The sequence below is a fragment of the Perissodus microlepis genome, chromosome 10 (assembly GCF_051167445.1).
Source record: "Perissodus microlepis isolate ML-2025 ecotype Zambia chromosome 10, ASM5116744v1, whole genome shotgun sequence".
In the NCBI taxonomy this organism is placed as follows: Eukaryota; Metazoa; Chordata; class Actinopteri; order Cichliformes; family Cichlidae; genus Perissodus; species Perissodus microlepis.
Window position 1 is genome coordinate 1307316 of NC_140470.1, and position 16981 is coordinate 1324296.

General features: G+C 43.3%; 2 protein-coding genes and 1 long non-coding RNA gene across 4 annotated transcripts in view; 1 reads left to right on the forward strand and 2 right to left on the reverse strand.

Moving 5' to 3' along the window:
• cltca (clathrin, heavy chain a (Hc)) overlaps positions 1–6803 on the forward strand; it is a 33040-nt gene extending 26237 nt beyond the window's left edge. Inside the window, exons 17-31 of one of the 2 annotated variants that reach the window (XM_084941411.1) lie at positions 756–990; positions 1096–1218; positions 1301–1446; positions 1532–1715; positions 1806–1998; positions 2270–2427; positions 2518–2790; positions 2941–3258; positions 3511–3642; positions 3742–3852; positions 3937–4107; positions 4196–4417; positions 4608–4628; positions 5942–6017; positions 6294–6803. In XM_084941411.1, coding sequence (XP_084797537.1) covers positions 756–990; positions 1096–1218; positions 1301–1446; positions 1532–1715; positions 1806–1998; positions 2270–2427; positions 2518–2790; positions 2941–3258; positions 3511–3642; positions 3742–3852; positions 3937–4107; positions 4196–4417; positions 4608–4628; positions 5942–6017; positions 6294–6427 — 2497 coding nt within the window. In that variant the 3' untranslated portion in view covers positions 6428–6803. The remainder of the gene's footprint in view (positions 1–755; positions 991–1095; positions 1219–1300; positions 1447–1531; positions 1716–1805; positions 1999–2269; positions 2428–2517; positions 2791–2940; positions 3259–3510; positions 3643–3741; positions 3853–3936; positions 4108–4195; positions 4418–4607; positions 4629–5941; positions 6018–6293) is intronic. The other variant, XM_084941412.1, reaches the window with a different exon arrangement.
• Positions 6804–8914: 2111 nt separating this feature from the next.
• Positions 8915–10544, reverse strand: ptrh2 (peptidyl-tRNA hydrolase 2). The gene is made up of 2 exons (XM_084941413.1): positions 10440–10544; positions 8915–10093 (listed from the first exon to the last, which is right to left on the reverse strand). The coding sequence occupies exon 2, from the start codon at positions 10082–10084 to the stop codon at positions 9575–9577; it is 510 nt and encodes a 169-aa protein (XP_084797539.1). The 5' UTR covers positions 10085–10093; positions 10440–10544; the 3' UTR covers positions 8915–9574.
• Positions 10545–11336: 792 nt separating this feature from the next.
• On the reverse strand, positions 11337–16975 carry LOC146378570 (uncharacterized). Its single transcript, XR_014801475.1, has 5 exons — positions 15106–16975; positions 14297–14353; positions 13733–14022; positions 13348–13408; positions 11337–13273 (listed from the first exon to the last, which is right to left on the reverse strand). It is a non-coding gene; the product is annotated as an uncharacterized LOC146378570 (long non-coding RNA).
• Between the last annotated feature and the right edge of the window lie 6 nt (positions 16976–16981).

The window sequence follows — 16981 nt, forward strand, 5'->3', positions numbered from 1 at the left end:
TAGCATGCGTGCTTGTTGTTTTTGTCTGCTTCCACTTGTCTTTGCACGAGGATGATGTCGGAGTAAATGTGCAGTCATATTCGTTGTGTTCCCACTAGTGCTGTCAGCGTTAATCTGAAATGACGTTAACGCCACAACACGGCAAATCTCCGTTAACGAGCTGCCGCGGATCGCCCCGTGCGTGGGGCTGGACGGCCAACACGTTAACGAGCTAACTAACGCACTAGTTCCCATCAATTGAGCACTGCGTGGCACATCCGACATACTGTTTTACTTTAGTCCATGACGCGCTTACCTTCAGGGTCATACTTCACATGAAAACCAAAATAGTTCCAAAGGCCAGATCTGAATGAGGGTGGGGGAGGTTCAATTTGCCATGTTGCAACGAGCTTAGCTTCTGTCTTGCTAGCTTGCGCTGCGCTCAGCGGATCTGCGCTCGACAGTGCAGCCTAGGCGGAGTAGTCGAACGCAGATCCACTGAGCGCTCAACACAGACAGCATCGTCAGAAGAAAAGTTGATCAAATAAATTACAAATTTTGTATTGTTCGATACATATGTGTACTGAACCGAAAGCACTGTATCGAACGGTTCAATATTGATACGAATATCGTTGCACCCCTAATATACATATATATTATTTATATTTGTATAATTGTATTACTCATCATTTACAGCTTACTGAAACTAGATTTGACCCAAGCGTCAAAGCTGTATACGTAGCCAGGGATAGTTCTGACATCTGCTGTCCTTACAGGCTGAAGCTGCTCCTGCCCTGGCTCGAGTCTCGTATCCATGAAGGCTGTGAAGAGCCAGCAACCCACAATGCTCTGGCCAAGATCTACATTGACAGCAACAACAACCCTGAACGCTTCCTGAGGGAAAACCCTTACTATGACAGCCGTGTGGTGGGAAAGTACTGTGAGAAGAGAGACCCCCATTTGGCATGTGTAGCTTATGAGAGAGGACAGTGTGACCAGGAGCTGATCAATGTGAGCAAGATGATTTGATGCCACAAGTCCAAGTTTCAGCCTATCCAGTTCTGTTGTTGTGAACTTAACTGTAGCACAAAGCACTGTAATTCTTTCTTCCGTCAGGTCTGCAATGAGAACTCCCTCTTCAAAAGCTTGTCTCGCTACCTTGTACGACGCAGAGACCCTGAGCTGTGGGCCAGCGTGCTGCTGGAGACCAATCCCTACAGGCGACCACTTATTGATCAGGTACGCACACAAGTTTTGTGGGTTTTTAATCCCCCTGCCCGCCAGCACTGCTTCTCTAAGCTTACTTACTTTGTGCTGTCAGGTGGTGCAGACAGCACTGTCAGAAACCCAGGACCCAGAGGAGGTTTCGGTCACAGTCAAGGCTTTCATGACTGCTGACTTGCCCAACGAGCTCATTGAGCTGCTGGAGAAGATTGTGTTGGATAACTCCGTCTTCAGTGAACACAGGTATTTACCAGTGCTGTACTGTTCATCCCGAGTTATTTTAAAACTGCACAGAAATCCTGAGATCATCTTTTTCTTTCTCCCACAGAAATCTGCAGAACCTGTTGATCTTGACGGCCATCAAGGCTGACCGTACTCGAGTGATGGAATATATCAGCAGGCTAGATAACTATGATGCCCCTGACATTGCAAACATCGCCATCAGCAATGAGCTCTTTGAGGAGGCCTTTGCCATCTTTAAAAAGTTTGATGTCAACACCTCTGCTGTGCAGGTCTGTTCTTATTTTCTCGACACTTGGACAAATAATCGTATTACCTGAAGAAGGTTTGATAATACTGCCTGTCTGCCTCCTGCCCCACAGGTGCTGATAGAGCATATTGGCAACTTGGACCGAGCCTATGAGTTTGCAGAGCGCTGCAATGAGCCCGCTGTGTGGAGCCAGCTGGCCAAGGCTCAGCTGCAGAAGGGCCTTGTTAAGGAAGCCATTGATTCCTACATCAAGGCTGATGACCCCTCTGCATACATGGAGGTGGTGCAGGCTGCTGATACGAGTGGTACGGAGAATGATCTCACTAAATTAGAGCAGGTTTCAGTGAAGGCTGTTAGTTGTGTGCTAGTGCCACTTTAATTGAAAGCAATTAATTAATCAATCAATCAATTACATCGATTGTGTTATCGGGTCTTAGATGGCAGCCTGTGCAGTAGCTTTGCTTGTGCAGCAGATATCGAAGGTGCACAGAATCTGACAGTGTTGCAAGTGTAAAGGGGGAAAAAGGATTACTGTGAAAACAGAGCAACAGCCTCATTAATGTAAATGTGTTGCAGGTAACTGGGAGGACTTGGTCAAATTCCTGCAGATGGCTCGTAAGAAGGCCCGCGAATCCTACGTAGAGACCGAGCTGATCTTTGCTTTGGCCAAAACCAATCGCCTTGCTGAACTTGAGGAGTTCATCAATGGGCCCAATAATGCTCACATCCAACAGGTTCAGCTCACTCTCACGCAGCTTTGACTCTGACGAGCCGACGGGTCATCGATGAAATAATGTGTTTATTGTACTTTTTATTTGTTTTAGGTTGGTGACCGCTGCTATGATGAGAAAATGTATGAGGCCGCTAAACTGTTGTACAACAACGTTTCCAACTTTGGTCGTCTGGCTTCAACCCTGGTGCACCTCGGAGAGTACCAGGCTGCTGTGGACGGCGCCCGTAAGGCCAACAGCACCCGCACCTGGAAAGAGGTGTGCTTCGCCTGTGTGGATGGACAGGAGTTCAGACTGGCTCAGATGTGTGGTCTCCATATCGTAGTGCACGCCGATGAGCTGGAGGAGCTGATTAACTACTACCAAGTAAGAGATCGATGAGAAGCATTATTGTCCTTAAAAGAAATTCAGAAGTTTGAAATCTGGCATAATGATTTTGAGGTGTGCAGCTCTCGTAGTTTAGCCCAAAAATGAGCAAACATTTGACGGCCTCCCATCGCTGTTGTTCTCTCTCAGGACCGTGGTTACTTTGAGGAGTTGATTACCATGCTGGAAGCCGCCCTGGGCCTGGAGCGCGCTCACATGGGGATGTTCACAGAGCTGGCCATTCTCTATTCCAAGTTCAAGCCCCAGAAGATGAGGGAGCATCTGGAGCTCTTCTGGTCAAGAGTTAACATCCCAAAGGTCCTGAGAGCAGCAGAGCAGGCTCACCTGTGGGCCGAACTTGTCTTCCTGTATGACAAATACGAGGAGTACGACAACGCCATCATCACCATGATGAACCACCCGACAGATGCCTGGAAGGAGGGCCAGTTCAAAGACATCATCACCAAGGTACCGTTTAATTGGATATCACAATAACGACTTGTTTTTTTCTTCCCAACAAGGATGCACAACGTTGACCGTTTGTGTCTCACATTAATGTAGCAGTAAAATCTTGGATGGTCTGGTACGAGTCAAGCTAATTACAATTTTCCAGCAGTCTGCAAAAAACCGAAGACAATACATTTATCTCCTAATGCAGTGATTTGCAGTGATTTGCTTTAGAAGCATGAAATCATTTCTTTCCTTCTGTGTGTGCTGTAGGTGGCCAACGTGGAGCTGTATTACAAAGCCATCCAGTTCTATCTGGAGTTCAAACCATTGTTACTGAACGATTTGCTTATAGTGCTTTCCCCCAGACTGGACCACTCACGTGCCGTCAACTTCTTCACCAAGGTACATGTTGTTCCATGTCATAATGATTCAGATGCATCAGGCTGCTTTCCTCTGTGGTTCAAACTGGGCTGAGCACTGAGCGCACTTGTATGTTAACAGGTGAAACAGCTGCCTCTGGTCAAACCGTACCTACGGTCAGTACAGAACCACAACAACAAATCAGTCAACGAAGCACTTAACAACCTCTTCATCACAGAGGAGGACTATCAGGTGAGTAACTGTGGATTTAGTTCAATGTTCTGTTATTTCAAAAATACCCACCTCACTCTTTCATTTTCTGCGTACTCCTGCTAGGCACTGAGAACATCAATAGATGCCTACGATAACTTTGACAACATCTCACTGGCCCAGCGCTTGGAGAAGCACGAGCTGATTGAGTTCAGGAGAATCGCTGCCTACCTGTTTAAGGGCAACAACCGCTGGAAACAGAGCGTGGAGCTCTGCAAGAAGGACAAGCTTTATAAGGTGCCCCTTCCATTTGAGTGCTCAGGTTAAGGTAAGCAGGTGTGTTGCACTGTTCCTGACCCTCTGTGTGCTGCCTCTCGCTCTGCAGGATGCCATGCAGTATGCTTCAGAATCCAAAGACACAGAGCTGGCAGAGGAGCTGCTGTCCTGGTTCCTGCAGGAGAACAAGAAGGAGTGTTTTGCCGCCTGCCTGTTCACTTGCTACGATCTGCTACGACCTGACGTGGTGCTGGAGACCTCCTGGAGGCACAACATCATGGACTTTTCTATGCCGTACTTCATTCAGGTCATGAGGGAGTACCTCAGCAAGGTGAGTCGGCTCTTCTCAGGTTTCCTGTTAGATGGTCACTCAAAAGATCTGAGGACACGTTGGCACACGAGGAATCCTCAGCGAAATAAAACTTGCACAATTTTGTCTGAATACTTTGCATCTCCAGCCGCGTCTGCCAGTTTGTTTTTTTTAAATGTTCATCTTCTGTGCTGCTCCTCTTCTCTTTCAGGTTGATGCAGTTAAGGAACAGGTGAAAGTTTAAAGCTCTGTGTTTGATCAGCATTCAGTTTAGGAGATTGCAGCCTGGAGTGTGCATGGTTTTAGCTGTAATGCTCTTTGCGCACTCACTCAAAAACTGATCAGTCGGTCAAACTGGTTTTGTAATTGTTGGGCAACTATTCATATAAGATGTAATACAAAATGCTTAAACTTGGTATAACCGTAGCATGTAAGTATGTAAGTTTTATTATTCAGTATGTTGTTCAGTGGCGTCGACGCAGTGATTTGAAGCATTCCTGTGAAGTTGGGCGCATCAACAATTATATCTAAAGTGCATTTACCTCCAGCTGTGTAACACTGTTGGATTTTTGTGTTGCATTCTGATGCTTGGGACTTGTTGCATGTGTGTTAACCAAAAACAAAGTCTTGCTCATACATACCTGCAGGCTGTTGGTTTGCCCGGCTTCATGCACAAGGCTTTGAACGATAGGAAGCACCTGAAGTAACCTGGCTCCGCCTCTAAATAAGCTGCGTCTTACTGCTGCAGCAGTGTGACACATACAGCATGGGACACTCAGCAGCTTTGTCTCACTGCATTTATTTAAAGGGCTGCTGTTTGTTACACTGCATGGACAAACTGAATGTGCACACAGGGTGTGGAAGTAAACTGCTGAGCAAGCCTTTATTACTGTATTTTAGAAACAACATGCATCCAGCTGCTGCTGCTTTCCCCTTTGGACCTTAGAAGTCCATTCTGCATATTGCTGCTAGCAGTTATCTGACTCACTGCTCAAAAAGGTTCCTCCTGCTCTCACTTGTATTCATGTATATTGCTGGTTGACAGGAACAGACTTATTTCCTGCCTCTGTCAGGCAGAAGCAGGGAAAAATTGGACCATCATAGCAACCCTAGTCTCAGCATTTATGCCCAAAAAAGATGTTAAAACAACAACTGCTGTTTTCGACTGCAGAAGCCGTTACTGATCATTCACGTTTCATTAGTTGACTATTAAGAAATAAAGGAGAGGAATTTTGCTACTAAACGTAACTGAGGATGTCATAAATGGTTGTATTTTTAAAATCATGCAAAATATGGCACTTTATTAACGTTTTTATTGCAGTTGGAAGTTCTCAGTTGCCTCTGTGGGTTCATGTAATCCCACATTGACACGTATCGTTGAGCTCAGGGCTCTGAGGGGTCGCACCATCTGCTGCAGGAGTCTGTTATTGTTGCTTAAGAGATCGTGTGTTTACCCCTACTTTTTTTCCTAACCTTGAACCATGTAAGTTTCATTTTTAAGGGTTTCAGCGTTTTGCTAAATGTATTCATGTATTCTGTTTGCAGGTAGATAAACTTGAAACCTCAGAGTCTCTAAGGAAAGAGGAGGAGCAGGCAACAGAGACGCAACCCATCGTCTACGGTAACATCAACGTCCACTTATCGTGATCAGTATCCAGGAGAACGTTTGCTTTCTCGTCTTTCACTTTGTGGTTCCAGGGTCTTCTGTAGTCACTCAGTTTAATCACCGTGAATTCGTTAAGTCATGAAAGGTCCTGAAAACCTGGCTTTAACTTCTTATTATACTTCTGATGACATAAAAACAAAACCAGCTTCCAGTCTAAGCTTTTAAATCAGAACGAGAAAACAAAAACAAATGCGCATGTGTGAAATGTTTCCTCTGTGTGTCGGCTCGCAGGAACACCCCAGCTGATGCTGACAGCAGGCCCAAGCGTCCCTGTGGCCCCTCAGCAAGCGTATGGCTACGGCTACCAGGCGCCCGCAGGATACGGTCAACCAGCAGCTCAGCCAGGCTTCGGCTATGGCATGTAAAGACCCCAGCTCCTTATCTCCACTTACAGGGTGGAGCTTCCATCCATCCATCCATCCCCCACAGTCCTTCACCACACCATTACCCTCTCGCTCTGCCTTCAACAGGGAGAGGAGAACAGCAACAAACTCGTCTTCATCTTTCTTTTGTTTTTTAAACGTTTCTTTACCCCCCTTAAACTGCCATGAAGGACTCAGTTTTATTTCTGTTGTCAAACGAAAGGTTTGAATCACAAAGATTTAATTTCCTCACATTCCGTATTGACTACATTAATTTTTCTTATGTTTATTTTATTTGAATGGGAAATGGTTTATGTACAATGGGAGGGTTGGTTTGTGGGAAGAGCTGGTCTTCTCCAAAAAAAAAAAAAAAAGAAAACCACACAAACACACAAAGGTCTGTTGTGAAGCATCTGGTTTGCACTCTGTAGTGAGAAGAAATTAATGTAGAACCTCTTCCTTTTGATGTGCGTGAGCAGCTTCTTCTTTCAGACTGTAAAATGCATTTAATTATTGTATATTCAGACACATGGCCGCTGCTTCCGTCCCCACAATCCTGAAACACTACGTTGTCCCATTAATGCCCCAAACTCAAACTTCAGGGCTGGTTTGATGAAGAAAATCCCAGAAGAGTATTTTACGTACAATTTACAGGAAAGTTTGGTTCTTTCCAGCAAAGCCTATGCAGAAAAACATTTACTTCCAGATGACATGTCTATGTGTTTTACACACGGCTTTAATGTGGGACGATTCCACCTTAGGAGGGGCTGCAGGCCTGTTTGTGCTCGACTAACAACCCCCCCCCCTCCCTTTATGCTGTGGTTTGTTTCTGCAGGAGAGATTTTTCAAACTTTATTCTCCTGTTTGATTAGATTGAATGTTATTAAGTTGAACTCCTCTAAATCAGAAACAATATCACAACCCTTGTGGGATTGTGAAGGTTTTTTTTTTTTTAAGGCTTGTGTGTGTATACAGGAAATCAATCATTAACTCCTTTGAACTTATATTCTTATCTCAATTACCTTAGATTTAAATTGTGCACTTAAGATACTTGATTGTGCATAATCAGGATCATAATGAATGAAACAGCGGTTTTGTTTTCCACTTAAAAAATAAAATAAAGGCTTCTTGTTTGTCAAGAAAAGTGTGACCGTGTCTTGCATGTGCTGTAACAAACTCTCACAGTTCTGATGGGGGTGATAACAGAGTGACATATACATTTATTTATTTTTGTCTCTACTACAACAGTAACGATCAGTGATTGCTAAATCTGAAGTCCCAAACTTGATGCAGGTGCAGTACTAAACCTTTGTTGAAGAGAGGAAATGTGTAGGAACAAAGTTGGCGCACGTTACTGGACGACCCTGAATGTTCTGTTTGTTTTGAGACATTTCGTTTTCTGTGGCTGGCTAACAGGCGCTTGTGTGCGTGCTCGGTTTGTACTGCTATAAATGTTCAATATGCCACCCAGCTGCGAATATATTGTGTCATGTTTTGCCTCTAGGGGGTGCTATAGTAAAATAAAGCTCTATACAAGTCATTACAGCTATTATGCACTAAAACCGGCACTGCTTAAAAAATACTAAGGGGCCGCTTAAATTACAAATCAGCTCCCGATTAATAACATTCAATTTGAAATTCTATGCTGTCATCAGATGCACAAATAGCTGATGTTCCATAGGTTTTAATTGGATTCATGTCAGAGGAACGCTCTGGCCGCAAGGCCGAGCTTTGTCCATGTCAGCAGGATCCCGCTGCACCATCTAAAGGTCTGACAGGCAGTCTGAGAGGTACATGCCTGTAGCTAACAGCAGTCAGGGTACCGCTGGACAGCAAGTCTGGTCTGTTGGGCCATCCAAGGATAAACTTCTCCAGACCATCAATGACCTTCTGCCAAATGGGTCATGCTGGATATTATTGCTGCTGGCATAACCGTTCACCATGAAATCTCCAGACTTTGTCTGTTACAGGTGCTCAGTGTGAACCTGCAGTCATCTGTAAAGTGGAGGACCTGTTATCAGGTGAACGCCAGATGCACCGGGCTGTGAGGTCATCCCACGCTATGTCAGGATGTCACGCAATGAGTGTGTCGAGCAGTTCAGTCAGAAACATGCACAAGTAGGCTGCTGAAGGGGATTTTGTGGAGCTCTGCATTTAACTGACCTTGATGTAGTGCGATGATAAAGTGTCACCTTCGTTTTTTACAGTGTAGAAACATTGCTTATGATTAAAACAATGACGTGAACGTCTTTTCCCGACCCGGAAAACACGAGGTCAAGCAAAGAATCGCGGTGCTCAGACGATATGACTGCACTCACGTTAGACTACCTAATAATGTGGCAGCAGATGTTACTGTGTTTCATAAAAGTGGGCAGGCAGACGCAAAACGTTATCAGGGCTGGGATTTTTAAATACGTAGCACAACAGTGAAACATTGGTTGTATTTAAACACATGGCTCTGATCTGTAGCCTTAAATTCAGTTACATGAATGTATCCAATTGTCTTTATTTATTTGGCACTTTTCTAAACTCACATTTCAAGTGTTTCACACTGAAACGGCTTCATACGAAGCAGATTTTAATACAGCAGCGTGACATCATCTCCTTTCCAGTCAGTGCATCTTTCTTTACCTTCTAGAGAATTTGACCAGCTCATATGATGACTGACGTGTAGACAAAAGCTTTTCTCATTTTAAACATGTTAAAAATAAGGTGGTGATTTGCTGAACTGCTGTTCTGTAAAACCTCCACCTCTGCTTTGTAACTGTGGCTTTTATCAGCAGCACCCCATCAATTAGTTTTCTACTTACACATGTAAAAAATCATTTGCGACCACACAAATGAAAAAAACCCAAAACATTATTTTATAGGAAAAAATAAATGCCATTGAGTCTCAGCACAATTGTGATGTTACATTCATTTAAGCTGCTCTGCTGCTTCAGTGCAACATCACAGTATGAGTGCCTACAAATCATTCTCATTAGCAGTACATAATTTGGACAAAGGTTATTAAATAATCATATTTCTGAGCGTCCCGTTGATGTGAAGAACTGCTCTGTCACTGAGCTGTCACAGTAAAAGTACAAATGTGTCATTACTGAACTAAGCCCTGTAATAAAACTCCTGGTAGCTCAGCTGAAAGCTGGATCTCTAGTAGAGCTTCAAGTCTCCAGTGACACTGTCGATCAGATCGGCCAGGCCCGGGCCAATGCCCAGCACGGTGCGTGAGCCCGGTGCGATCTGTGTCCTTCCTGCATCCTGGATCAAGCTAACGGGAAGTCCCACTTCCTTGGCGCGGCCTAGCAGATCAATCAGGGTGTCCTCGTCAGGCGCCTTCACCACCACTTTGGGCTGGCCACAGTATTCCCACTGTCTGAGCAGCTCAGGGTTCCTGCGTTGGACCTGCTTGTAAGCCGACACAGCAGCATGGGAACACTGGGCAGCAACTTTCCCCTTGCCCATCTTTAGGTCATTCCTGACCACCAGAATCATTTTGAACTCGCCTCCTTCTCCCATCACACTTGCTTCTCCAGAGCCATTCCCTTTCAACAGACTTTTGGATGTTGCGCCAAAGCGGGCCCCAAGGCGCCAACCAAGAAGGAGCCCACAGCCGAGGCCAGCTGCTACACCCAAGACCAACGGGCCATACGACAAGTCCATACTTTAAACCTGGAAAAATCAGAAACAGGTTAGGGCTACACACACACACACAGAGGACTGCCCCAGAGGAGGTCTCTGAATAAATAAGTCTTCCCATCTTAACATAAAAAATGTCCATGTTCAAATTTCCATTTTGCGCTGTAATTCGGGAACTTTGCTTCAAAGAGGTTCGAAGGCGGGTTTTTCTAACTGGTTAACGTGCTGTTCACGTGCTACGCTCGCTGACTTTGAGCCGAGCTGCTGAGCCTCCTGGTTACAAACACGTTTGAAAAGCAGGCCTTCAGAATGACACGAACAGACGCACACGGTAGAAGAAAGGAGGAAACAGCAGGACCACACCGGTCACATTTCATACCTACTGCTCGGCAAGAAGAAGCGTCTTCTGCCTCACTTCCCGTCGCTTGGTGATGACGTCACACAACAGCTGTTTCGTTTTTGTTAACGATGCTCCGAATTTGCATGAAATGTACCAGCTTTATCCATCTTAATCTCTTTTAAACTATACACTGTACCTATTCAATCTCTTTGTTATATTTCATTCATTAGTAATTTTTATTAAAATTATTTTAACTACCGTAACCAAACATTTCCCCAGGTATTTCTTATCTAGTCTGAAGTGAACTTGTGCTTTTTCTTTAATCAATAACCGAAAAAATTACGATAACCAATTAAAAAAAAAAACATACTGCGTACATGTTCTTCAGAAACACATCTGCTGACGTCGTTAAGCCAACAGGAAGCGGTTTCGTTTGCACAGGTTTTTTGTTTGTTTTGTTTTTTTAATTTATTGAGCAATTGAAAATACAAACGCTCAAAGAGGATAACAGTGATAACAATACAAATGACAACGAACAGAACAAAAGTACAAGAAATATAGAATTAGAGGAATTATGAATAATAGAAAAAAATACAATTTAAAAACAAAACAGAAAAGATTCATATGGCAGACGTTTACATTTTGCGTAAAGGAGAGCAATGAAAAGATAAGATAAGATAAGTCAAAATTTAGAATAGCAGGAGACGGGAAATACCCTGATAAATATTTTTGGCATATTTGCTCTTAGTCTTTTTAAGCAAAGAAAAAAAGTAACTTTAAATCATTAATAAAACAAAGAAGGCTTCGAGTTCCTCGATTTAGCACAATGGATATGATATTTACCCAACAGTATGATGATGTTAATAATGTCTGAGACACCCAAAGCTAGATGATCCATATAAGAAATAATATGACATAGTTCAGATGGTTCAGGATTCAAAGTGTTTATTGTCATGTGTACAGAAGAAATAGCATTTCTCTGTGCAATGAAATTCTTCCTCTGCTGTCCAAACACAAATGCCAAGTTAGGTTGAAGGAACAAGATAAATAAAAATAAAAATAATGAAAGATAAATAAATAAGTACAAAAATAAGTAAGTGAAGACAAGTGAGGTATGCAGATGTCGATGGATGTACAAAGGAGCTTAATGTGCAGAATGAACTTAGGTGGTGGCAAAAATCCAATTTGTTATGTCATCACCAAAAACATTGTGTGATAGTTTGCACAGGTCTTTGATTCAATGACGCCACATAAATGAGGGAGGAAGCACACTATGAAACTCACCCATCTGAAGGGTGAATCACAGATAATACTTTGTAAATAACTGATATTTTATTAAAGACTGAAATCCCCAAATGTTCTCATGTGTTCCTCAGAAATAACATCTTATTTCAGCTAAACTGAAGCAGATATAAATGCTTCAGTCTAAAGCCTCGTTAGTTATTAGCCTCGTTAGTTCAAATCAGTGTTGTGAAAGCTAGCATATTAATGGAACAAATACATGACAATATAAATATGGAAGAGTGTCCTAAAATGGTTTGAATGGTGGAGAGTTAGGATGTTATTAAGGAGAGAGGGTCTTCTTCTTTTTATAGTTGCTCCCATTATGGGCCACCATAGTAGATCCTTTGCCTCTATCTCACCCTATCCCTCCAACCGTCTTCTGTTACACCAACCCTCTGCATGTCCTCCTCTACCTCATCCATGAGCTTTCTCTGTGGTCTTCCTCTTTCTGCCTGCCTGGCAGCTCCATCTTCAACATCCTTTGCATCAAATAAATTTCCTTCCTGTTGTCGCCAAGTGGAATCCAGTGGTTTTCAGTGTTTGGAGTAACACTCGAGGGTCATCTTATTGTTGGGTTTTTTTGTTTTCTGTGTTCGCCGTATCATCGTAGGGTCTTTACATTACAATATAAATCGCCTGGAGGAAACAGTTTTGTGATGTGGTGCCATAAAATAAAACTGAATTGAATTGAACACGGCAGCACGGTGGCACGGTGGTTAGCACTGTTGCTGCACAGCAAGAAGGTCCTGAGTTCAATTCCACCATCAGGCTGGATCTTTCTGTGTGGAGTTTGCATGTTGTCTGTGTGGGTTCCCTCCGGGTACTCCGGCTTCCTCCCACCATCCAAAGACATGCAGCTTGTGGGGATAGGTTAATTGGATGATCCAAATTGCCACTAGGAGTGAATGTGTGAGTGAATGGTTGTCTGTCCCTGTGTGTTAGCCCTGCGACAGACAGGTCGCCAGTCTGTCCCTGCGACAGACCGGCGCCTCTCGCCCTATGACAGCTGGGATAGGCTCCAGCGCCTCCCGCGACCCTGAGAAGCAGAAGCCAATGGATGGATGAATTGAAGTGAAAATCAAGCTGATTAACAAAATGAAACAAAAAAATTACAGACATTACTCAAAGTATGAAAGTGCCATTTAAAAATCATTCAAACATCATGTAATAGAGAAAACACAGCCGGGGAGCCTCCTTGATCAGGATCTCAGTGCTGCGTGTCTCAACAGGCTCAGGTTCAACATACTTTTACCAAATAAATACATGAAACCTTCAAAGTCTAAGTTTTCCAATTATTTACTCTTTTATTTAACTTGAAAGCAACGACACAGCGCTGCACGAAGAGAGCCACAGATGAGAGAGCCCCGTTACTGGCTGATGTTAATGCTACTGCGTTAGGTGGAGCGTAGACTCATATGAATTCCAGTTAGTTGTTAACAAACAGGATGGACGCCGTGTGCTGTACAGTCAGATTCCCGCAGGTCGGAGGCGGAGTGACGCAGACAGAGGCCACCAAAACGAGCACACCGAGGAGGAAGCCTCCTAACTTTACTCCTTCCCACACGACCTTGACACAGTTACACCACCAACTAAGCACAAACACATAATACTCAAATCAGCAAAGCACAAGGGACCTGTTTTAGTGTGATGTGCGGTTAAGTACCTCATCTTTGTCTTTTCATTTTGTGCCCAAATGTTGTGATGTTGTATCTTATTTGTGGCATCTGTGCAAAGACAAAGGCACAAAATCAGCAGCTTGTGGCAATACGTGTTATGGTTGCTCAGGAATGTACAGTGTCTCGTTATGAAATAGTCCCAGTCATGACCCACAGATATGAGATGTTAATTCATTACCGTTAAAATGTGAGTTTTATTGCAAAACTAAGGACTGTAAACCCCTCTGTTTGCAAACAGTCATCAAAGTGGACTCACTCAACCGCAGGGAAGCACTTCCCAAAGAGTGGAAGGCGAGGAAGAGCTAGCGGTGAAGCTGCTTTTAAATATATTTTCCATAAAGATGCTAAACAATGATGCTGTGCTATGTTTACCATAGTTTGTGTTTCTCCTGGACTCCTCTTGGAATTGCAGTGCAGCTCTGTGAAAGTGAAGAACGGACAGATGGGAGAAAATTCAGTGTAATATAGAAACTGAGATTTGCTCATCAAAGACTGGAGCGTGCTGCGAGTAGTTTCAGTTCATGTCAGTTGCTGGTTAAAGGTGTCACTGAGTAACGGAGACTTTTTTTAACCAGCATAAATGACCACATTGCTTGCAGAGGTTCATTTTCCTGTCTGGTATCCAGCTGCTTCTATAACTCTCGTTGCTCCTTTCTTAGATCCTGCAGACAAAAGATGAAACGTTTGAGCTCAGTCGGCAAACTTTATTCATATTTAAGTCTCTGACTGACTTTCCAATCAACTCGTCTCTGACAGCAAAGAGACTCGTAGCAGACGTGACATCCGAAAGATGATGAAGCTGTTCATACCTTCAGTGTTTCTTCATCCTTACTATGTAAGACTATCTCCTCCAGTTTGTGGTACAGGACACAGAAAATCTTTGCTACAGCTATCAATGTGCTATTTGGTCAAATAAGCAATTTGAAACAAAATTACCTTCAGTTTCTGCATAGCTGACCTCATTTTCTGACCTTTCCCCCTGAGATAATACAGCTGAAAGAGAAGCAGAGCAGAGCATGACTGTTTCTGATTTAGCTGGAAATTCTTTCAGCTTTTACACGACTCCAGCCATTAGAGGCAAAATGTGGTGTTAAATCGTTACAACAAGTATAGCTGGAGACCCAGACGTCACCTCAGCAGGCAGATGTTCATTTTTGTGTCTCAGCTGCCGATTCTCTGCCTCCAATCAGGACATGAAATCAACACCAGTGATTTGCTTTTGACATCAATGAAATCTGCGACGTTTAACAGTGGCCAGCTGGTCACAGGGTCGAGACCAGGCCTGAACTCTAAGGTGAAACAGCGTTTGTCCCGATGTCTTTTGGCTGAAGTCAAAATGCCTCTCACCATTTCTCTTATTAATGTTTTTTCATATTCCTCCTTCCAGAGTTTTCTCTTTGTTTCCATCTGTTGCTGTAACCTGGATACACAGTCAATCATCAACGATGTCATCATAGCGGTGCCATAACTTATTTTGAAATGTTCCACAGAGGAGTGACGTGCACAGCGTTATTCCAGTTTGTGAGACTACAGCCCATGAATAGTGTGTATATAAAAGTCCCTTCTTTGCCATTAAGTCTAGTTTAGCTGCTAAGGTTTAATATAACAAGCTCTTTTTTCTGCCTTCAGGGCCGTTATCTTCTCTCCAGGTAACTACACACATGCCGGGACATGAGCTGTTATACCAACAGGTGCCATATACTGTCAAAGAAGTGCAAATATTTTAGCCCTGTTTTAGCACTCACATGCTTTCCTGCTTCTCTCCATCACTCCTGAAGAGCTCCTGCATCATCCTGCTGAATCTCCAGGTATCAGCTTTTTTAAACATGCTGGAGGTTTAACAGGTTAAAATGTAGTTTAACAAACAAACATGTCTCTGCTTTCCCACGGAGAGCTAATCAAACCGGTACATTCCACTTTCTAAGTGACATTAACTGCCGCACAGGGAATACAGACATCGTGCAAAACATAATCCTGGGACTTTCCCAACCGTGACCCCAATAAGCCCAGTGAGGTTTTTAAACTTCAAGGTAACACTGCCCCCTATTGAACAAAACAGCTATTTTCTGTTACAAGCAGCTGTACATGATCTGACAGTAATCAGATTACATCCCGTCCACTTGCCCACATCACTGAAATCAGACTGCAAGCTGAGACGTGACAGCGTTGTGTTATGAAGGATTGTGTAACTATAAGCCTTTCATCTAGCTCGTTTGATGAGTACTAAGGAGCACGGTATTACAGGTTGATATTTTGCTTGTATTTCCCATCAGACCTTTTTAAAACAGACAATATTTCATCTCGAAGATTGTGATTTAAACACAAAGACAAATAAAGAACACGAATATGTTCCATATTAGAAAACAAAGATCGGAGGTCTACGTGTACAAATAAAATCTCCAAATACATTTCTGTGGAAAAACTTTTCATTTGAAACTATTATAATGTTTTCGTGCTTTTTTAAAATATGAACTAAACGACCTCTGACATGAATTGTTAAGAAATATACTCTAAAACACTTCTTCAGTAAAGACTCAGAGAAGAGAAACACACAGAACTTCTTGCTAGCAAGGGCAGCCTCCAGCACTGAGGCTCGCGCTGAGAAACTGCCCCGGTCTTTATTTATACTTCAGTGGGTGCTTGTGTGTGTGTGTGTGTGTGTGTGTGTGTGTGTGTGTGGTCCTGCTGATCAAAGGGTCATATAGCATGACAGCACAAAAGGAACATCCTTGGTCAGGAAGAGGGTAGTCTCCCCCTCACCCTAGATGGTTCACCCTAGATAACACAGTGAGGAAGTCCAGCAGTTCATCTAAACAAAAGGCACTTAGACTAAAACAGACATAGCTACGTTAACACAATAAAACAATAAAACAAGGTACGACCTCTTCCCATGCTCCCAGGATGTAGGTGTGCATTCCAGTGTGGAATACACACCAAGCCTTTGCAGCCTGCTAAAGATCACACATCCTATCACTACACAATTGATTATACACCTCTAAGCATATATGGTTAAATATTTCCTAATACAAATAACTACATGCAGTATTCTACCATATGCAAACTTATATCACTGAAAGATTATACTGACTAATAAGTACAATTTTCCACTGACATGAATATAACTGATTTCAGAGCTACCACGTCCAGGCAGATGCTGAGCAGAGGGTGTACTTTGTCATTTTAAGATCACATGTCGTGCGGTCAGGTGGTAAATGACACCTGCTCCGGACTCTTCCCATCATTCCGCCTTCTTAACAAGATCCCAGGAGACAGTAAACCTGGACTGTGTTCGAGCCCTCGCAGAAACACCTTCCACCTGTGGGAGAAGAGTGAGCCGCTGGACAACTTCTTTTAACTCTGGCAAATGAGATGAGACAGGAACTCAAACACGCCAGCAGACAGCTGAGGGCTCTACTTATGACCTGAAAACTGCAATGTCCTTAGTTTTGGAGTTGTTTTTTCTAATTTGACACGATGCCGTTCATGCATCCTCAATGCGAAACCTGCAGAGGACTGAGACGTGTTAGAAGTGCGCTCCAGGAAAGTGATCCACTTATTTATAGAGTCTTAATTAGACTGCCTCTCTGGAGGTTTGACCAGGAAAAAGATGAAATCTCTCCC